Source organism: Arctopsyche grandis, chromosome 3 (genome assembly GCF_051622035.1).
Source record: "Arctopsyche grandis isolate Sample6627 chromosome 3, ASM5162203v2, whole genome shotgun sequence".
Classification (NCBI taxonomy): domain Eukaryota; kingdom Metazoa; phylum Arthropoda; class Insecta; order Trichoptera; family Hydropsychidae; genus Arctopsyche; species Arctopsyche grandis.
Window position 1 is genome coordinate 30,655,910 of NC_135357.1, and position 24,203 is coordinate 30,680,112.

The 24,203-nt window shown below is 31.4% G+C and overlaps 1 protein-coding gene and 1 long non-coding RNA gene across 2 annotated transcripts in view; one reads left to right on the forward strand and one right to left on the reverse strand.

Annotated features, from left to right (window-relative positions):
• The first annotated feature begins 1,456 nt into the window (after positions 1-1,456).
• On the forward strand, positions 1,457-4,621 carry LOC143908948 (uncharacterized). The gene is made up of 3 exons (XR_013260309.1): positions 1,457-1,660; positions 1,797-1,922; positions 2,893-4,621. It is a non-coding gene; the product is annotated as an uncharacterized LOC143908948 (long non-coding RNA).
• A 2,192-nt stretch (positions 4,622-6,813) lies between these two features.
• Positions 6,814-24,203, reverse strand: part of Cbp53E (Calbindin 53E) — a 125,788-nt gene continuing 108,398 nt past the window's right edge. The window contains exons 4-13 of the mRNA XM_077427097.1: positions 23,974-24,063; positions 20,772-20,858; positions 18,495-18,551; positions 18,161-18,244; positions 15,884-15,939; positions 15,682-15,727; positions 13,348-13,359; positions 7,191-7,247; positions 7,043-7,114; positions 6,814-6,966 (exon numbers count right to left, since the gene is read on the reverse strand). Coding sequence (XP_077283223.1) covers positions 6,814-6,966; positions 7,043-7,114; positions 7,191-7,247; positions 13,348-13,359; positions 15,682-15,727; positions 15,884-15,939; positions 18,161-18,244; positions 18,495-18,551; positions 20,772-20,858; positions 23,974-24,063 — 714 coding nt within the window. The remainder of the gene's footprint in view (positions 6,967-7,042; positions 7,115-7,190; positions 7,248-13,347; positions 13,360-15,681; positions 15,728-15,883; positions 15,940-18,160; positions 18,245-18,494; positions 18,552-20,771; positions 20,859-23,973; positions 24,064-24,203) is intronic.

Genomic DNA, 24,203 nt, shown 5'->3' on the forward strand with positions numbered 1-24,203 from the left:
TCAACATCAACGAACATCTTAACTTGCGCCATGATATTTCTTCTATCCATTTTTCACCGCAACACTACTATAAAACTGCGTTACTTCAGTAAAACTGTGCGTTTCGCACACACTCCAACACGCGCCAGTTTCACGCGGTCTATCACGCACGATTAGCCTTTACACGTTCGCTCTTTCCGTTTTAGCAAAAAGTGGTAGGAGTAATCTCGCGCGAAAGAACGTTAGTGTTCACAACTGCGAAAACAATATCGCGCACGATTGCGCGCACAGGCTTACCCGCACGCAATCCTGTACGCTCCTGAGAACGCGCGTAGATAGAACGACTGTGTAAAGGGGGCTATTGTCAAGAGCGGTGCGAGGATTTATGATTCATATTTTTCCCTAAGACACAAAGCTTATTTTTCGTGTTTTAGAAGGGATGGTTGTGTTGTATGTCTATTCATTTGAACAGTAGAATTATATTTGCAGGCTGCACTTACAAGTTTTTATAAGTAAGATTTTCTTTAGATTGCGTTCGAAGAGTCCGGCCACCTCTGTGTAAACTTAAATCGGCCGCTCTTTAATTTTATCAACATTTGTATAAATCATATTAATAAAAAAAATTGAATGCGAATAGTGCAAAAATCTTACATTGTGAAATCTCATCTTACCTAGTGTTAAAAATTTTAATCACAATAAAAATTAGCCAGAAAAACAGACAGAAAACCAAAACATTTAGTTCTGAACAGGACTAGACGACAAGAGAGACTGAACGTTTTCAAGTTCATTCATGAAAATATAGTGTTTTACCCCCAAACCCATATCTAGAGCATTGTTTTTTCGATGAACCAATACTGAACATCCTCGAAGAAATACATCTGAGAGTCGCAAAAATAGAACATAAAAGACCTAGCTCTGTGCAGACCGAAGTTATACCTGCTATTTTCCCGAATTATAAATCGGGTTTTTTATAAGTTGTAACTTGCAACAGCAATCCAAAAGTATACAACAAGACAATCTAAATGCATTTTAAAAAGTACGATGTCTCCCGAAACGGACAGGAAGAATCTCGCTATGCCGCATGTTCGTATTGCAAAAAGAACTGCTATTAGTGCGAACTACAGTTAACGAATCATCGCCATCATCATCAAGTTCGATTAGGCGAACGATTAACAAATTATAATTTTTTTTTTTTACTTATATTGATGAGCAATATGGCAAAGTATGAAAACGATCGGATAAGAGGCAAATTTTTTCCTGAATTGTAATCGTAAGTGAAACGTAAAGGAGGTATGTAATAATAAAAATGAACAAATTCGTAGATATTATTTTCATTTTGTGTTAGTTTCGTGTGTAAATACGTATACATTCAAGATAAGATTAAATAATCAGTTCAACGGTTGCCACGCGGCCATCCATATCAGCAAATAAGCAGATAAACCAGAGACTATAAATATGAAGCAAAAATTGTTTAACCCCATTAAGCTATTAGAGGCAGGCCAAGATGGCCGAGCCATTTTTTGATAAATCTTTTTTTATTTTACATTAAAATAATAAAATGAATATTACACTAAGTAATATTTACCATTGACTGTCTCGCTGATGCGATGACACTTTACGGTAATTCAATTTTCAATATTCTCAGCTATAATTTTTGCTGTTGGGATATTAAATCACATAGGTATGTAATTCTTATAACATCTAATATTACAAGATTATTTTTATGTATAATAATAACAATAATAATCTTTAAAATGTTGTATTGCAAATCTATTTTACATGTAGCTAATGTCCATTTTTTAAATTTTTTTTTATAGATATATTAAGTATATGCTAAATTTTGTAATATTCTTATTGTGGAACTGAAATTATCAGCAGCAGTTGGAAAAACAAATTAACTCTTTGTTTTCTATAATACATAGAAGACGTCAAAAAAACCCTAAGTAAGTTATTCATTACTAATATACATATATGCTATTAAGAGGGCTGTACACTCGGAACCTTAATTTTGTTGCCGTTCCTTTCTTAGATATATATATATATATATATATATATATATATATATATATATATATATATATATATATATATATATATATATATATATATATATATATATATATATATATATATATATATATATATATATATATATATATATATATATATATATATATATATATATATATATATATATATATATATATATATATATATATATATATATATATATATATATATATATATATATATATATATATATATATATATATATATATATATATATATATATATATATATATATATATATATATATATATATATATATATATATATATATATATATATATATATATATATATATATATATATATATATATATATATATATATATATATATATATATATATATATATATATATATTGAGTGAATGGGACAGTTGCGCTTCGACCAGATAATACGTATTTTAAATCGACAAAATCGAGGTTTCGTATTCTCCTATTTTCTCCTCTAAAACTGAAACAATTTTAAAAAAAAATTCATCATCGGTATGAGAAAGATATTTTCTGTGTAACTATGCGCGTATTTTTTTTTAAATCGACCGTTAAATAAGCACGCTGGACTATTTTTGTGGGTGTAAAAATGAGGCGATTTTATAGATGTTTGGCGGCTCCTAGCTCCTATAAAAAATAACTAATCAAAAAAATAAAACGATAGATGCATCCCAATGGTGGATATCCATAGCATATTAAAAAAAAAAATTCTCTAGTGCCATAATTGAGGAAGGGAGAAGTCTAATACGTTTGTATGGACAAGGCACTGGTGTACAGCCCTCTCAATACTATGTTTCTAATATATTTAACACTTTATTTGCAAATTATGTTTCTAATAAACATATAACAAACTTTCAGATTTGAAATTATGGTGACATGGCAGAAAATGGAGTATAAGGACCATTTGAATACTTAGCTTCAATATTATAACCCTTTTTCGTTTCACTTAACAAACGAAGTTCACCAAATAATAAAGATAAATGTTATAAAAAGCAAACAATTGATAATGTCTATTGATGTTTCATATTGGATTTTGGTACATTTATTTGCATATATGTACATGTATGTAAGTACTTATCTAATCTCCGATATGGAGTCCCCCTTTGCTTTGCTTCCCGTTTTGATAAGAAGCATCAAGGTGTGGCTATATAAGAGATAATATATTCGTGGGTATTTTGAATTTATACTTAAGAATAGGTTGGTAGAATGAACCTTTGCAGTTTTGTTTTAATCCAATTTTGATCTGTTTTTTTTTTAACATTTCAAAATGATCTGGTGGGACTTCATGAGTTTATGTATAACTTATGTTGTCATGTTTTGTTTTCGATTCTTCGGATTAGTCTTTTGGCTAATCCATTTCACTCATGCGATAAACTCTTCTCAGGTTGTATCAAAGATACGATGATCAATTCGGTCTTTCCTATTCCAGGTTGGTGTCTTCGCCAGTTAAATTTTGGCGTATGTTTTCAAATCAATTGAATTGATCTATTTATGCGAATTCTTTTATTGCAGTCGAACGGACCAGCTTCCTGACCAATTCATTTTTGCCCATTGCATCTCAGATGCTTCTCTCTCTCTGAGATTTGTATTAAATGACTCGCAAATATAGCGTTATCGGTGTACGTAGATTGTCTGATAACAGCAATTGCTATTAAGTCATTGGACCGAGCGGGTTTTGTATATCCATATTTATCATTGATATTGATTTTGGCTTGCTCCAACTATTAGTAGCAACTCCAAAGAATTTCCAAACAAACCTGTGGTTGTCCATAGATAACATTCAGTTTCAATATGCTCCGTACCGTAATGTTTCTTCAAATGTCTATATTCCTATGTTTTATTATGATGATTTAGTCGAAATTGACAATTTCATTGAATTAACTATGGAAGAATTCATTCATTCATTCATAAAAAAAAAAATCAAAAATCACACTAGGTTTTCAAATTTTCTTGCCTATTTGATTTCAAAGTAATTTTTCATAATGAATGAGATCTTTCGTATTTTGGTACATCTCAGTGCAACTATTCTATGTGCTGACGTTGTATCAATATGAATACTGAATTATTATATATCTATTATATAATACAGCTTCATATGTTTTTGCTTCGCAATAAAATATATGCAAATGATCCACATTTGCATATATCTTTTTCTTTTTCTGGCTCGATTGCAGCCAGTCTTTATATGGAATGTATAATGTTATTGAAAACGAGTCTGAACGTTTGAGATAAATTTATTTCATAAGATATATTTAACAATCATAGGTAGATTTTAAAGCTCATAAGTATAATAGACACTGATAAAGATAAGGAAGATAAATGCAGAACAATATTCAAGTTGCAATTGTCTCAATTATACAAGTTGTATGGAGCGTTCTTGGCAAACTTGAATTAAAGTTTGTCAATTTAAGAAAGCCTAGATTGTTTTTACATTCAGTAAAATTTGACACTCACATATTACACATGAAGATACATTTATATTTTTGTATTTGAATAAAATATTATGTTGAATTGATTTACATATAATTTTTTTTATGTAACATTATGTACTCATACAAATAAATAAATAAAATTCATGTTAAAATTTAATTTGGTGTTTCAAATTTTCATAAATATCTTTTTACTTTATTTTCCCTACATATTTTAATATAATATAATAATAAATATGCACACATCTTACATATCATGTTTTTTTTTGTTTACACACGCATAGATTATATAATAATTTCATCGCCTGTTCACACCAATGGTGAGCGGCGTATTGAAAAAAATCGTCGTTATCACGTTTTGATATGTTTTCTAATGAAAAAAAACCCACGTTACATTTAGGTTTTTAAGCATAGTACGATTACATAATAACAATTAATAAAATGTTGACCGATGTATGTAAAAGAGTATACCGTCGATTGTGTTTTTGTATTTAATATATCACGCAAAAAATCAGGTATACGATACAAAAATATATTCAATTTATTCTTCAAGAAAATAATAACATCTATATGAAAAAAAAAATAATAAGAATGCATACTTTATTATAAATATCACAAAAAATAACATCATTTTTTGATAAAATTGTGCAACACACTGTATAGTATAAGTATTATAATACAATTACTTAAAAGAGGCAACCGTTTCATAATACACATTCGTCGGCGTTTAAAATATCAAAACAGTCACAATAAACGTTTGAGGATTCAATCATAAGCACCATCGATGAGATAAAAAGACATGTATGAGTATTACAACCGCTACGTCTATATCAAGTTATATTCTAATGTATAAGAAGTTTCTTTTATAGGTCTAAAAGTTAGAGGAAAAATACTACAGTTCGCTAAAAGTGAACGATGACTTTTTTTTTTACTTATCTACGTACACTTCGATTAGATATAGAAATTATGTTGAGACCGATAGTAGGTTCTACATACATACAACATATGCTAATTTTAATTATCAAGGTTAACTTATCGAGGGTATTCAGACAAACTGTGTTGGTTTTGGAGTAAATTATTGATAAACAATGACTTCACTCGTGTAATTAGTGCTCGAGGTGGGAGAATTAAAGATGTGAAGTGCACTTGTGCATTCTCATTTGGTTTCGGTACAGTCGGCATACTAAATATGCACTCGGGAAACATTTAGATGGTTTCTTATAAGTCATATACACCAAATTTAGCGTTGGGTCGTATCAACGCGTATAAAAACTTTAGACAGTTTTTATTTTACTTGTCTAGTTCTAAAAGATTCTACACAAATATACTATGAATTTCAAAATTTTGAAGTACTGGACGATAATGTGATACACACACATTGACACAAATCATTTTTTTTGGCCAGACTTTCCATGAACATTGAAAGCTTTACACAATACAAGGACATTGTTAGTTTTAAATAAAGAAAAAGCCATCATTTTCAATCGTCCGGCACTCGGGCAATGTGAGTACATATATTTTTAAGACATAAGAAAGAGTTTTCACACACATTTATTACACATAAACAATTAATTATCTGTATTTATTTCACATTACATATAAGAAGGTTTGAAAATTTCATATAGAAGTATCACACGAGTGCCAAAATTTGTCTACGATGAATGATGTTGTACAACTGCTCTATTTGAGTGTTTGAAAATGATATATTGAATTAGTTATTATACCACTGTATATAATATGTTGGCCCTCATATTATATATTTGTAGTATGCGTTGTTGATTTATACATTTTACATGTATAGTCTTTAAAATTTGGCCACAATTAGCACTTAAATAAATTTCAGAAGTATCTAAATATTATATTATATTATGAGTTTATAATATTATATTATATATAATATTTTAGTACAATAAAAGATAATTGAATAATTGCTGTTTTAATTTATTTAATCTGGCAACACTAGAAATAAAAATATCTCAATAGTTATTAGTTAGAAATGATTGGATTTCATTTAAATTGTAACGATGAAATAAACTACATATGTTTTTATATTTGAATGAAATTAAAAATATATATAGATCGATATGTGTAAACGCTTATTCGATTTATATAATATATAATATATTAACAGATTAAATAGTTAACTATTTCGTGATATAGTTTTCATTGTATGTTTGTAAAATATTATAAAATTGCTTGGATTATTTAAAAAAAAAATCAACAATAATAATAATGATAGCGAACAAGTATGATATAAGAGGCATTTAAAAAGAAGAATCAATTTACACGATTCTCGCGTGTGAATTTGGCCATTTGACTAGAATTATTACATAAAATATCATTTGATGATTTAAACGTTGTTGGTTTCATCTTCCTGATTGTGTTTTGCGAGCGCCAGAAGGATCATCGTCAATTCTTTTCTATTGATTTTGCCGTCATCGTTGTAGTCGACACCTTGAAGGATCGTCTCTTCGAAGTCCAGCAAGTCTTGAGCGTCGTAGTCCTGAACAATCAAACGCATTTTCAACAAATTCAATACACAAACCATCCAAACAAAAGTGCAAAAAAAAACCGCATACTTTTTTCACAAGTTCCAACAAATCTTTTAAAAATCCTCTCAATTCTTCATTTTCAATGCTGCCATTGTTATCCTGAATTAGAACACAATTAAAATATTCAGACATAATTTAATATAATATGCATATTGCGAATTTAACACAAACTCACCCTATCGTATAATGAAAAGACTCGTTCAATATCTTCTTTTGTCAATTTTGTAGCACCCTGCAATGTAACGACGTATACAAATTCTATTCTATAAGTGTATATTCTGTACAATATAATATAATATAATATAATAGCACTTCGATAGCGACAAATTTACATTATGATTGTCGATGTTATTACTAAATAATATAATGCTAATAGTAAAAGTTAGATTATACGAGATAGAAGATGAATAATTTTCCAATAGTATGTATGGTGAATAATGTCTGTTTTGATAATTAGATTGATGAATTACACAAGCTTAAAAAAATCAAACAAAAAATATGGATTGATTCCCTCAACGGCAGCAAACTATGATGTATTGCGCTATTGAGTAAGAAGCGTGCTGAAGTGCATCTTGTACTATAAAAATAATATTTGCAAGTACATATGCAGGGCCGGCTCAAAGGTGCAGCAGACTAGGCATGTGCTTAGGGGCGCCATAGACAAGGGGCGCTGCGAGGCGCCCCCATTTTTCATTTTTTGATTATTAAATTGAAAAAATAATTTGGCTTCCTTCGAACTTATAAAACAATCTATATTCAACTTAATTTTTCTACTCGAAGAAACAATACTGATTGTAAAATATTATAATTTACGAGGAACGCAGGAAGTTGACTGTCATATATCAACGACTCACGAATAAAACTTGTAAAACAGCAAAATGTCATCGGTACAAATGGAAATTTGGCATTGTATATTATATAAAATACCGCTGAAACATATGTATATACATACAGGTTTTCTACCTCAAATTAAATATTTTCCATTTCAAATTAAATATTTTGATCTTGTATGATCTCCACCCGATTTTAACCCGATCGATGAGTCTGCAAGCAAATTCCTGGCAGAACATTTAATCTTAGAAAATACTTCTTCAATGGGATTCATCATTGGTGAGTATGGAGGTAAGATAATTAACCCTCCCTCAACGAAGTAGGGTATGCAAGTGCCCTAATTTTTACATTTTTCGTAATAACTATGTGGTTTTCAAAGCTACACACCCTATATTTCTTGTATTCCTAGAATGAACTACAAGAAATTTATTTTAATAGATTTTATATGATTTAGAAAAGGGGTACATCGTAAAAAAATACATTTATACATTTCTACGTTCCAAAGTATGATTTAAAGGCGGTAGCGATAAGTCATGTTTTTGACTGTTCGCTTGCATATTCTTGTTGATCGATGAATAAATGCGAGAGAAAGAGACAGCTATATTTTCGTTAGCTATTGTTTTCGTCGCTTTTGGCGCGTGGCTATTGAGTCATGCAGTCGCCTGTTGTCCTTACCTATGTGCGTTTGCGTGTTGATGCTTGTCGTTATTTTTTAATACAAAAATAGTCAAAAATATGCTATAGGAATAAAACTTTTTTTATGTTGATGTATAAAATGATTAATAAGATATATATTGAATCCATTTGTATTGATAAAAGCTGTATTTTGATTAAAAAATACTGGAGTCTTACTCGACCCCGGTTCGAGACACTCGTTCGATCTCGACGCTTCGTCCTTCAAAGATTAACAAATTTTGTCAGATGAAAAAATCGAAAGCGAAGTAAGAGGTTAGTAAAAAATAAGATAATCAACACCAACCATACTTTTTCAATATTATTTTCTGCAACAATATTTCAAGAAAGTCGCAAAAAATATTGGAATTAACTGTGGAGTGCTCAATAATTTCATGCCACACAATTCCAACAATATTCATTTGCCGCAATCAAGAAATATTTAATTTGAGGTGCAAAATATTGAATTTGAAACGGAAAATATTAAATTTGAGGTAGATAACCTGCATAGATATAAATCAGGGTAGGACTTGCTTCTCGAAATTAAACATCTTGACCAATCATATTCGAAAGAAGAAATATCACTCTATATAATTCTTAGATTCATTGTTGAATATAAATTTATGTCTTTATTACCGAATTTATTCATAGCTATTTTGATTAAAAATTTAAATTTAATTTTATGTTTTTGTCTGTGGCGGCTCTACGACATGGTCGAGTTTCGGTTACCATCCTGCGAGTTGGGACTAGGGTTGCCAGATGGTATCCAAAAGGAGGACATGTCCTCCTTTTCCATGTTTTGTCCTCCCGTCCTCCCTTACCTACTGTAAGTCCTCCTTTTTGCTAAACATCGGGCGGGACTTATTTATGATGATTTAGTTTCATGCATTGAGTTCTTGAGCATCAGAGGTGTAGAGATTGACGATGTTAAGCTACACGATCAATTTTGTAACTTGATTTCATTTCTTAAATCAAAATCAGACGAAGATGAAGCATATTATGATTTGAAGTTGCACGAGCATTGGAAAATCTACTTCAAAAGTGTTAAAAACATTGAATGTTTCTCAGAACTGCTCAAGATCTGCGAGTTTTATTTTTGTATAAGCGCACAGAACGCAAATGTGAAAAGAGTTTTTTCACTGATTAATACTCAGTGGAGCAAAGAGAGGAATAGACTAAGTGTGCAGTCAGTTAAATCTTTAATTCTTACTCAATACAACTTTAAAAACATGACATGTGAAGATTTTTATAATTATTTGTTAAAAAAACCAAGAACTTCTTTCCAAAATTGGCAGCTCAGCTAAATATGATTAAAATAAAGTAAAACAATATAAAAATTCGTTTAATTTCTGTCCTATTTAATGTCCTCCTTTTTTACAGAAAATCCTCCTTTTTAGACCCATCTGCCCTCCTTTATCAAATTATCATCTGGCAACCCTAGTTGGGACCAACTCGGCCGTGTTCGGAGTGCTATCATCACTCCGTCTTCGGCTGCCATAATAAAAACACTTGCATCAACATGTCAGTCGTCTCATTCGTTCCACCCCCATATGTCTTAATATATTTTTCTTCAATATAATATTTCAAGAACTTCCATGAAATTTATTGTTTAAAAATTTTAAGGGGAGGGGGGGGGGGAACGCTGAAACCAATCTGCCTAGGACGCCATATACCCTCAGGCCGGGCCAGTACATATATAATGTCTATCTAAAATTCGAATCACACTCGCATAGTATGCACGATGCTAACGATAGGAGCATACTCGGATCGACACAATGTGGCAAACATCTAAAAAGCAGTCGCCGGGTCCGACGGGGAAATAAATGTTCGTTTCGAACGTGTCGACATTTCTCTTTATTTGCGCGAAATTTATGTCTGAAATTTGCGGTTTCCTTCGCATTATACACACATTCGCATCGGTAGGAACACGTTTGTAAGCGGGAGTGTGGGGGAAAACAATTTTCATTAAATTTGCACGACCACACATTACCTTCATTGCTCTCGCGTTACCGTCTTTTGTGTGCGAATGTTCCTACTTTATTTTTTCAGCATCGCTCACTTTCATGTGTGTTTACACATCGGTTGTTTACTTTTTAGACATTATTCAGTGTGTGTATGTCTTTCATTACATCGCACATACTGACGAGTGAATTGTAGTCGTTCTGAAAGTCTTTCTGAGAACTGTACAAATGACGTTTGAAAATACTGAAGTAGTACATTTAGTATTAGAGTGCAGTATTCATGAAAATAATTTACAGTATAAAACTATGTTTTACTTTGTAAGCTTTGACAAATATGCATATGAAAGCGAATTGTATACGTTACACTCCAAGTGCTCACTCTGGTTCCTTCATGAACATACTAATTTGTTCATAAACAAACTATAGGTTGTAGTTTCAGTGCTAACGGTCAAAAGCTATCTTCAAATAGACTCACCGGGTGTCGCATTTAAGCTGTCAAAATGTTTGAGATGTCAAAACAGAGAAATGTAATAATAATAGAAGGGCCCTTACGAATCAATAATTGTTGTCAATATTACGAGGTACGTCTCTATAAATACGCTACAACGCACGGAATACAATCGGATCAATCTACTTATACAAATGTATCCCATGTTGTTTATTGTGTTTTTGAATGCATTGTGCAATTTTTACCGATACTTGCCCATCTTGCGAGTAATATAAACAAACAGAGAACTTTTTATCGGACATACCTCGAGCACCAAGCATCAAATAATACTGATGCTAAAATTATTTAGGATTGTCTGTGGACAATCGTCACTTGACAACAATATGACGCCTAAAGCCACTTCTATTAATATAACATTTCTATGTGTCAAAACGTCAAGTAGGTAAAAGTGAAATCCTATGGAAACTACATTACATCGTTTCTATAATTCCCATGTCCATTATAGTTCGGACCGATCTAGCATGAGACTTACGTAAAATTTATTATATTATTGCATTCATCCTCCTATTGGACCTGCGATGGCCAATTGCATTTCGTTTCAGTTTCGCGTTGCATTTTGGGCAAGAAATACAACATTGTTCGTGCGTATAGCGGTCGGTAGAATTTGACTTTAATTTTTTGTTACTTTTGAGTTCGTTTTTCGTATTTTGAAATATTTACATTAATAAAATTTGAATTTAAAACATGTAAGTTGTTGATATTATTAATTTATTTGTGGAGTACGTATATATTTTATATTAATGGGAATTTAAATTTTTAGACGATGTTAGTAATTGTCAACGTCATGTTATGGACAGCAAAGCTTACAGTAATAATATTGAAGACCTTGCATTGAATTATATTGTAATATAATATTATATACATAGTTGAATAAGAAATAATTAAAAAAAATATAGAAAGTATTAGTATTAAGTAACACATTGCATGGATGCGACAGTATGCCGGGAATCGTAAGTCTCACGCTACATCGGATCGACGATATTATTAAAAATATTGCAACCCAGCGTATACATACACATATATACATAGAGGATCGGGCAAAATCTTTAGAATACTTCCATTTAACAAACTACATATGTAGTTCAGAGAAATTTAATAATAATATAATTGGCTTTAGACGACACGGTGTTGTAACATTGCGGTATGGCGATAGCCATACTTAATAAGTTAACGTCACAGTTGTATTTGGTGTGCACTGTGCAACTTTTAACGATGCACTTCCTCATCTAGATAATATGAATACATATGTATGTCAAATCAGAAAACACAACTGTAGCGGAAACTAAACTAAACTAAATAAGTATGGCGATAGCCATACCATGACCTACAACACTACGCTGCCCAAATCCACTTCTACATATTATTATTACATTTATCTGATAGTTCGTTTGTCAATTTGTTCTTTTGTGTACACTATAACTGGCCATATTGGTTTGTGTATGAACAAACTAGTATGTTCATTAACGAACGAAATGTACACTTGGACTGTAACGTATACATACATATTTTACATAATATAATACATATATACATTTTTATTTAGATGTTTGTTTTATATATATTTTTTTTAGTTTCAAGCATGTAATATATTTAATATCATAATTACTTAAATTATTTTTTTTATTAATAATTATAATGTTATATATTTACGACGAATCCTTATCATTTGAGAGGAGAGTTGACCTGTAATATACAATATATAGTATATTTCGAAACATATGTAATTGCCAAATTAGACTTTAAAGTAAAGAAATAAATTGGAACTTTTTGTACCTACAATTATACTTTTATTCACTATTAATCGATAATAGTGTAAGCTTTTGAAATCAAGGTGGCCAACTACTATAGACCGGTCAATTATTGTGGTTCCTATCCATGTATAGAATTTAGCATATAAGTAAATACATGAATGAATGTAAGAATTCTTCGTAACATTTTATTTTTATTTAAAATAAAATTAAAAGTTTCCCTTTTTTGAGAACAAAATCATTTTTGTAATGATATTTTTATATAAAAATAAATAAATTTGAAACTTTTAATTTTAGATCTCGTTATATTACATGATGTTAGATGGTAAGGCTTCAATGGAATTAATCTGTAAAGTATATTAGACACTTTCAGTTTATTTAGAGCTGCCAATCAACTGAGAGCTGTCAACTCATTTAAAGTTGGCAACTCGATCAGAGTTGCCAACTTATGCAGAGCTGCCAACCTATTCAGAGTTGCCAATCTATTCAGAGTTGCCAACTTCGATTCAGTCTCTAAAATATCTCATTAGTGTTAATGCAGGCCTTAAATAATATCAGGTAATAATCGAGTGTTGGTACAAGGAAAAGCGACAGAGGAAGAGAGCGACTTACTTCCATTCCCTCCTAGGTAGGCCAGGCGGTAGAAGAGGACAGACATAGATTGCAAACATAGAGAGAATAGGGACAGATAGACAGAGAGTGCATTAGGAAATTGCATGTTGTTGTTAAATCGAGTTTGAACACGTTCAGGACGCGGCGTGCTTAAGATTGTTGCATCTACATACATTGTAATTTTTCCACAGACACACACATTCTAAAATCTAAAGTGTCCTGTACGTGTCGTAAATTTTGTGTAAAATTAATAATTATATTCATATAATACAATTTGATACATGCGAAAATTTTAAAAATCGTAATTGGCGAATGAGAAAAAAAAAAATTTCGAAAACGTTCTCCGTAAGTTGAAATTTGATTTATTTTTAACAGGGCGATATATATTTGAACGGGTTTTTAATGGAAAATTTAAAGTGAGAGTTTTCTCATTCGCCAAACGGCACGAAAACCAGAAGCAAGTTAATGTGCAATTTTCAAGCGATATAATTTAATCCAGAGACCATTTCCAAGGACGAAAATATCCATTTTAATATCCAGCAGGACTTTCGCTTGCGCGTTCTGCAAATCCTGAAGATTATCATGAGGAAGGATAGCGACCATTGTTTTCGAAACACCTTTTATAGGGTATATATTTTTAATTTGGTGCGCTCCGTTCTACCAAATCGTAAAATCTCGAGACTCGTTTTTTCAACTTTTCTTCTGCTTAAACAGGAGTTTGTGTATTGTACACAAAAATGTTTTTTGTTTACAATGAATGTAATATCTTTAATATATAGGACATATTCTGATCATTCATAGATTTTTTAACTATTAAAACTAATATTTATTATTATTAATTAAATTATTATTATTAAAATATTTAAAAAAAACGTAAAAATCAATTCTTAGTATATTTTTTTAATAGTTAATATTTGTCTCGTAAAATAAGTATCTCACTATGTAAACATTTTCGAATGTAAACATGTCACAGTGAAATCATAATATCCCTGACGTTTCAGTGAAATCATAACTAGTTACATTTTCACAAGTTACAGTTCAGTGAAATCATATCCAATTACATTTTAACTGTCCCCTATTAGTGAAATTATAATTTTTGACAGTTGGTTGATAGTGCGTCGCTGACACGAATCGCGCCACCTTACATCACAACCCCGCTCCTTTCCATCCCCACTCCGATGCTGAACTCGCACTCATACACCCTCCCCGCAACCCCGCTCTTGTCCATTCTCACTCTTCTCATGGTCCACTATCTGTTTCGATTTGACTTTATTTGATGCTGCATGAATGGGACTGGATGCGGAAGCAAACACATCATAATATCTTAGCAGCCAACACTTATTTATTTAAGGTTAGGTTAAGTTAAGTTACGGTTGGTTTTATTTATTTAAGATTTTGTTGTTAGGATTGGTAGTACGTTATAATTCGAATTCGTACGTTGTAATTCGAATTCGTACGCTGTAGTTCGAACTAAAAATTCAATGATATTGAGAAGTGATTGTGTAATTATATTGTTATGTCCGTACTTATTGCTTGGGTCAGTGAAATTTTCACTAGTGAGTTATAGTCTCACTAATGAAATTGTAATTTCACTGACAATAACAGTTTTACTGTGACATATACATATACAAACTCGATGACGAAATACACCGAAAACGTTGGGAAAACGAGTCTTGAGATATTGCGGTGGAACCAAGTAGAACCAAGTAGACCCATATTATTTTATAGTGGAATGAAAAACAGGCCCATTTCCAGGAAGTGATCTGGATTTTTAATCATATTAAAAATCTAGTGATTATAATATAATAATAATAATGCGTGTTCATCAAACCAGTACAGTAGGTGTGAGTATTTTTTTTCGAATTTTTGAATTGTGACTGGAAAAAACATTGTTAAGAGAAAACTTTTTAAGTGACGTTTTTATATTAAAAAAATAATATTTTTGCGTGTCTCCTTCAGCAGCGAACGAAAAAAAAGTTTCAAGACGAATCTGCGTTAACCTTTAAGCGACCGTGACTGCTTTTTTCGCACCCCAAAACCTTGAACGAACGTTGTGCTACCAGAGTGATATAATTATCAATTAGAACCACTCTCGACTCGTGCGATATTTATTTCTGCCACGGAAAGGTTAACGTGACACGCCGAATTAAAAAGTCGCAACTTTTTGCGTATACTCGGGGAAAAAACGTGGGTAGCGAGTGTATAGGGAACTCGAGATATAGGATTTCTTTTTGGAAACTTGTTCGGCTCAGAGGAAAAAAATGAGATTTCGAGTGAAAGTTTCTTCGACAACTTTCCGTTCTTCTAACGGTTTTGTTTTCATTTCCTCCTTACCTTGAATATTTGCCGGCAGAGGAAGTTTTCTTTCACGGGCAGCAATCTGAAAGAAAGGAAAGATAGCGCACGTAATATTATATATGTACATTATTTTATGTAGCGAGTGCTTTGTTTCCGTTTGAATTTTCAACGTGTAATAAATTCGACACTGATAAGTCAAGCTTCGGAGAGACAGGAGAGAAAGTTTTGGGAAACTCACTTGGCCATTTCTGATAACTGTAGGCGTCCATCTTTGTTTGCGTCGAACACTTGCAACTGTGAAACATAAATGAGATTTAATACGGAAATAAAATAAACATATTTGGTTTTTTAAACACAGATAAAGGGTTGAAAAATAGAATCAAAATTAATTCGAATTATCCTACTTATTCTTATTTTACAGACATTTATTTATTTGCTAGCTGAACCCGGCATGCATTGCAACGCCACAATAACGCATGCAATTCCCTTTCCAGTTGAAATTATAGCGTTGCAATGACTTTTTATATACCGTTTTTTTTTCACAGTAATCATCCTGGATATGCATACAACAAATCCTGAAAGTTCCATCGTAATCGGTTTAGTGGTTTAGGTGCCTATTCGAGACACACAGACATTCATTTTTATATATACATATGTATGTATATATGTAGATTTCAATCGAGATTGCTCAAAAGCGACGAATGTACTAATACAGACAATACGATCAATACAATCAAAACAAGAATTTATGCAATGTGAATTCATACAAATATCATCCACAGTGGCATCTATCAAGGAAATTTTGCAGCATTTTATTATAGAAATTGGTGAATCATAAATTAAATTTGCAAGAGATTGGAAACAAAATGCCAATTCACAGGAACCATTTCAATGAAAATCAGAAAAATTGGCAAACTCTGACCTGGAGTCACAAACCAAGGTCTGGCCAACAGCTACTAGTGGGAACCGAACCGTGACCATTTCGCTCGAAAGCACAATATGCTAAGCATTAGTCCACGCTGCTGGCCATGATATGACATAAGAAATTGAATGCAATTTATAAAATTGTGATTACAATTGGCATTTAATGGATTTAATAATTATTAATGCTTAGGTTGTTATGCAGCCCGACAGCCAGATGGATCAGAAATTGATACGATTCTCATTTCGTCACCTCTACCACGTGTCCCTTCCAATAATGTTGGTAATGTTGTTTAACTTCATAATTCGTTTCAAATTATATTTAAACATTGAAGCGTGGACGTGTAGAGGGGTTTCCAAGATCAGAGTGAAAAACGGAGCAGTAGTGTTAGAGGTAGTTTATTGTTCTCGATCCGTCGGCCTGCCAACCCTGAATGATGCACAGGCCAAAGCCGCTTAGTATTTCTACCCATCGTGTACTCTTAACACAGAGAGATCATTGGTCGATGGGCTGTGAAACTTTATTGGATGTTGTATATATATATATATATATATATATATATATATATATATATATATATATATATATATATATATATATATATATATATATTACTAGTTGTTTTACCCAGCTCAGTATTTGTAATATAAACAACTTAAACATGGCGAATATAATAGTAAATATTCATTTGTTTTTTTTTTATTAAATTTATTTGAATTGAAAAAAATATAATATTCAACCAATTGAATTGTCGTCATAGAAACTTTGTTTTGTTTACGAAGTTCCCAACCAAAGATACAAACTAACATACAAAGTCTCTTTCGAAATTATATATTAGATACATATATGTAGCTTGTTCATACGTCGAGGCTTTTTTGGTGCGAACGCGAGATCAGGTAATTACTGATATTAAGCCAGCGGTCCGCGAGCACCAATTACCCAATATCTACGTTACAATATTATAATATGGTAACGTAGAAATTAGGTGATTGATCTTCATCTACCACTGGTTTACTAGCACTGATCACCTGATCGTGCGTTCGCGCCAAAAAGGTGTATACAACAGCCAATAAGGTCTCGCGACCCATCGACCAATCATCTCCCTGTGTTGAGAGTACACGTTGTGTATAAATATTCGGCGGATTTTCTCCATGCTTCATTCGGAGCTGGCTCGTCAACGGAACGTCAGTAAACTACCTCTATCAAACCGCTGCGTCTTTCACTCCGATATCAGATACTTCTCTACACGTCCGCGCTACAATATTTAATTTATTTTTTTACTATCATATGAATATAGTAAAAAAATATTCTTTCATTTCATACTGTTTTCATCTTATGAATTTGTGGCAGGTTTTAAATGTATACGAAAAAATACGCGTAGGTACATTTGAACTGTATTATTGACCAATAATGTAAATATCTTATACATATATCGAGTACATTTATGGATACTTTTTCGATGGAAGAAAACACGTCGAATCGTTATATAATATAAAATACGCCTTCGTGAGAATAAGTATACCATTAAAATACAAATGGATATTGGAATTCAAATTGTGGACGATAAATATTGTAATTATAAAAAAACCTCACCATAGTATCTGTATACTCGATTAATTTGTCTTCGGATACATCGTTGATTTTCTTGGCCTCTTTCAGCAGATCTCGCAAAAAGTTCTGAGAACAGACAGATTTAAGTATACATTAAAAAAAATACCCTTTTCCAGAACAAAGGCAATCAATTCGTACTTAAACGATTCCGAAACCATTCGGGCACGCATAAATAGAACGAGCCATTTCGCAAAACTTTGTCTTCCATAAATATTAAATTTTACATTAAAATTTGTGCTAAAATTAACAGAAATTTTCGCACAGTTCAACGCCGAAAGGGTCAATTAAAACATGATACATAAATAAATGAACCAACCTTCAATTCGTCAGCTTCGATATAGCCGCTACCGTCGGTGTCATACTCTCTCCATATCTGAAATACACAAACGATATTTAATTTCGCATGGTTTGCACACAAAGGACGAGATGATGGGATGTATTTGTGAATATATTTGCGAATTTGCTTTGGAAATTTCGTTAGATCTCGATTTAAAGCAAACGAATCGAGAGATCTCGACGCGCGGGTTTACTTACTCAATTAACGGTCGTAATAATTCGCATCCTTGCCGAGGATGTTGAAATTCATCTAAAATACACAGGACCTTTTTCGTTCTTGATCCCGGCCTATTTCGTCGAAGGATAGAGGGCTTTGGGTTTCGCTAATCTGGCGTTTGTTCAGCCCACTATTATTACCATCGAGTGGTGTTTGAGTGAGTTTGAGCTTGAAATTTCTGAAATTAAATTCGACGCAACGAATTTAATCCGAAATAGGAACCCCTACGTAGTAATATAACGCAGGTTTTAATTAAAAGCACTAAAGTCTAATTACTGTTTAATTTAGAATTATATATAATCTGTTGTTGGGATCATAAAGGTACGGTGTCAAAATATTTCATTTTAGAATAAGCTTTGATTATTTGGTTCGGTGTAAATTCTGTTAAAATACACATGTTTGGAGTGGAATTTATATTTACATATATAATACCTTTACATATATTAATATGTTAATTAGAGTATGATATATTAAAATAATAATATACAATTATATAATATCTGAACAAATACAGCAAAATATTAAATACATATTAGCATTTATCTCCCTTACCAACATCAATTCAAGTTGAAATAGCAGCATATGTATGTATGTATTTCTATTGGTAGTTGCGTAAATGCTAAACACCGAAAGGTTGCTGGGTTCGATTCCGTGGACTGACCTCGACTGATAAGAGTTTATTACGAGTATTCTCTATAGTGCTGCTGGTCAGATTTGGATATTTATATAGCCAACAGTTTGTCTTAGTGGTAGCGTATATATTTAGCACCACTGAGGTCAAAGGTTCGAGTCCTCGCCATCTGCTGGTTAGATTTGGGGGTTTTGTGACTCCAAATCGATCGTTTCTCTATCAGAGTTCGCCAATTTTATCTGATCAGTGCTGAAAATTGGTATTAGATCTAATCCTGTTGTCACAAAATCTGCCTGTGTATTATTTGTAATAATTAAACACAGTAATCTGAAATCCATAGATATACATATCTATAGACATCTCTATAATTTCGTATTTTTTTATATGTATAAAAATTGTATACAAAAAAAATCTAAAAATAATCCATAGATGTCTCTATGAATATTATTTCTGATTAATTGTTATATGCTATATATTCTGATTGTATATGTATTACTGTATTTTTGATTTCTGATTGTTTATGTATTCTGTATTTCGTTAACGTACACCCGTCGCATTGGAGCAAAGCTGTAATGTCGAGTGTATATTGATTTGTAACAATATATCTATATCAGAGATGTCTCGTTAATTTTTTTATATATGTATAGTATAATATTTTTATTATGCTTATATGTCTTTCCCTCACTTAAGTATACAAATATGTACATACCTTAGGCATGCATATTATTTGTATTGTATTATAGTTTCATTTAATATATAATGCTACCACTATTAGAATACGATTTCAAATTTATAATCTGTACGTTTATAAATGTACAAGTTTAAAACCAATAAATGTCGCTCAGGGCCGACCTGAAAATGACATCATGGGAAAATATAAAATTGGGGTCCATCGGCTATGCCATATTTCCGAAGTATTAAATTTAAAAATTTAATATAATTTCATTTTATTTTATTACACACATAACAGGAATTATCCTAAGGCGACACATATAGATAGATTTTTTTGTACATAAGTACTAACATTTTTTCAAACATAAGAAGACAATACAATAGAGACATCTATGGATAATCAACAAACTTTTCGATACACAGAAAATTTGTAAGAAATACATTATATAGGTAGCATTTTATACGATTCAACAAATTCGAGATGTTAATAACTTGGATTTCTCAAGAAACTGGGGGGAGGATACCGATTTATTGAATCCATCACAGCAATTAAGCTAGAAAAATCAGAAAATTCTAACAGGAAATAGTCAATCTGTGTTTTTTTCTAATAATCACTAGATCTTGCCAGCAGGGTATTTAGCCGGGACTTGAACCCACGACCTCTACATATACTGGTATTCAAAAGCTCTACCAGTGGCTAGAGTAAATGTGTTTATGTATAAATTGGATTTAAATACCTTCATGAATTCGACACTGGACTCGAGAGGGTTGTCGAAACGGAATAGAAGCAGGAAATTCTCTTCCATTGGAAGTAGTTGCGCAAGCTATAATTAAACACATAATAAAATATAATTAATCAACATTAATTGTGCACATATACAAAATAGCAAAATGTAAAAATTACAAGCCTTGTACATATACATAAATATTGTTAGTATTGTAAAATACTTTCATAATATATGTATTTTAAAACTATTACATTTAGATGTAAAATTAATATATGTATGTAAGACAAAGTATATATGACAAGGTCTTAAAATTGGGTAACGAAATTTTATATCAATTAGTGACTGGCTTCCGATACACTTTCATCTACTTTTCTAAGGGTCTTCTTATCCCTTAAGGTGTGGATCGAAACACTCAGCGCATGAAAAGATAGCAGATCAAAGGTTTCACCTTTGAATGTTCAATCTAAAAATATCTTTGATCTCTTACTTCTCACCATTTCTAAGGGCCGCATTCAGTATATAGTATTTTCACATGTGAGGTTTTTTCACGCGTACAATTTTCCGTGTTCGAATTCATTTGTGGGTAGGTTTCATTACAATGAACCCTTTCATTACAATTAACCAGCTATATACATCGAAATTCACGATTTGCTATTAATCAGATGTGCGATTAGCAGTTTGAAGGCCGCTCTCTGATTAGGCATTTTATGCTAATATTTTTCAAAATGTCGTATTAGAGTTTGTCACGGATGAAAGCGCGAATCGTAAAGATAATACTTAATATACAAGTATACGTATGTATTATATAGAAAGATGTTCATTAACATGCGAATGAATTTTCGCGAGTTGGGGAATAAATTTCCACGTTTCGGGATTTGGTCGTTAGTGACGTTGAAAATTCGCCAATTTTTCCGACCCGGCTTCAATTTCAATTAACCGTGATTGACGTCGAATAATCGAATTAAGCCGGATTTAATATTCATTTAATTAAATCGGTACCCAAAATTAAACGAATGCAAAATAGGGGACGGTGAAAGACCGTCCGGTAAAGTTACAAATGCGATACACATATATATATATATACATATGTATATGTATATGTACGCTAGTATATATATATATATATATATAATAATGTATACGATGTAATATAATGTAATGCTTTTGTATGGAAATTTATATTTTCTTTTTTGGGAAAGTATGCAAATTCGATGCAAAGCCTGAAAAAAAAACACACACAATAATAACATTTACAGCGAGTTTTATTCCGAATGTTTTGCATCGTATAGAACGGAATACGGTTATAGGAAAATTATTCGAAAAAAATGTATGAATACGACTCTTTGATGGATGTGTATTCAAGAACCATACCTGATCAGTTTATGAATGCATGTACATATGTAGGTAAAGAGACAATTATTTATGTTTCCTATCAGTTTGCATTGTTGAAAAGAATTCTCATCAAATTGGCAAGCATCCTATCCAATATGTCACCACTATTTGAATATGATTTAAAAAAATTACATATCTGCAAGTTTTGTATGATATATGTATATGTTGCTCAGGGGCAACTCGATACGATCAATCAATGTGATGAATGAGTGGAATCTTAATCTACTCTCTTCCATTTGGGCCTCGCTGTGATTTTATTTTTTATTCATATTTTGTTTTATTTTATTTTATTTTTTCTTTCTCTTTTGTACATTTTTATATACTATTTTAATTTTGATCAGTGTAAACAAAGAATGGGATTTATGGATTTTATTTTTAATTTTTACACTTTTGTTATTTTTTTTTTTTTCTCTCTGAATGATGTATTATTTTCCTTTTGTTACTTTTTTTGTAATTTTATTTTACCATGTTTTCTGCTTTTGCTTTTTTCCTTTATTTACAGTTTACTTGTTTTTATATCATGTTTTTATATATTTTTCAAATGTAGGCCATTGTGGCGCATTAGGTTCTTCCTGTAATGCCACAATGGTCCAAAACTATTAAATAAATAAATAAATAAATAAATAAATAATGGCATCATAGGAAAATATTAAAATGGGGTATTATCTGTAGTGCTGCTGGTCAGATTTAAATAAGTGACTCCAAGTCGATCATTTCCTATCAGAGTTTGCCGATTTATTTGATTTAATCGTTGAAACGGTGCCTCATCAGACAAAACCATCCTACGCACTGTATGTATGATTTCAGAATTTATAATCTATAAAATACGTACAATTTTAATACCATAGATGTCACTCAGAAGCAACCCGATAATAATATTCCATTTGTTACAGACATTACTAACAAACTAACCAGTAGATTCTATGACAGAATCACTAATAACCAAACTAATACACTTGTGAAGAGTCTCGGTGATTACAACAAAATGTCTATACCTTTCAGATATAAACACAGATTACCCAAACACAATCTGCTTTAGGTCATCGACTTTAGAGAGTTTTTAATTAATATTATGTATTAGATGATTATGAGCATTTATAAGAATTGTAAATAGGCTTTTGAGCTCTTTTTCCTATTACGCTGTACATATTAATATTATAATAATATAATACTATGATTACTAACAAAATTGATTTAAAATTGTAAAATAGAAAATTATCAGTAGATCAGTAGCTATTAGAATAGATATAAGATGTATTGTGAACATAATTTAGTAATAATAAAAAGCATTTAAAAATCAAAAATCAGAAGCAGCCCGATAACGACATCACGGTATCAAATATAAAATTGGGTCCATCTTCTTTCCCAAATAATAAATGAATTGAAAAAAAAAAAATTGTATTTCTGATTTTATTAAAAAAAAAAGCTATAAAAGACATTAAACAATGTCTCATTGTAAAACCGGAACTAACGTTCCGCTTCACCCTATTTTCGCGCAAACACTGTCGGGATTTTTTCACGCGGAAATTTATTATTATTTTTTAATTTTATCCTGTATAAAAATGTTCTGGTAGTCCAGATGTCGACCTTCGTATTTTGAGCACGAGGGAGTTTCACGAACCACACTTTTTTTCCTGTCTTTTCGCATTAGGGAATACTGTGCTGTAGCGCAGCGTTATCAAAATATAATAATATACAAAGAGCGCGACAATGTAGCACGTTTTGCAAGCATGAGCTAAAACTCTGGAATTTAATTAAATACCTATTCATTGCGCGTGTTTTAAATAGTGTATTATTATTAAACATATTTTTTGCTTACTTCGCGTATATCAATTTTTCCGTCTTGGTTGTCGTCGTAGGCTTCCATGAAGCAAGCTTTCAGCTCGGCCAACATTGCATCTGAAACGGCCTGAAAAGAGAAATACAAAAAAACTATTAAACTTTTTTATATATAGGTATACATACATACATACATAATGTAGCAATAGGACTATTTTGTACATTCATATAGGTTTTACAAATTAAAAGTGTTTAATTTGATTTGTAAAA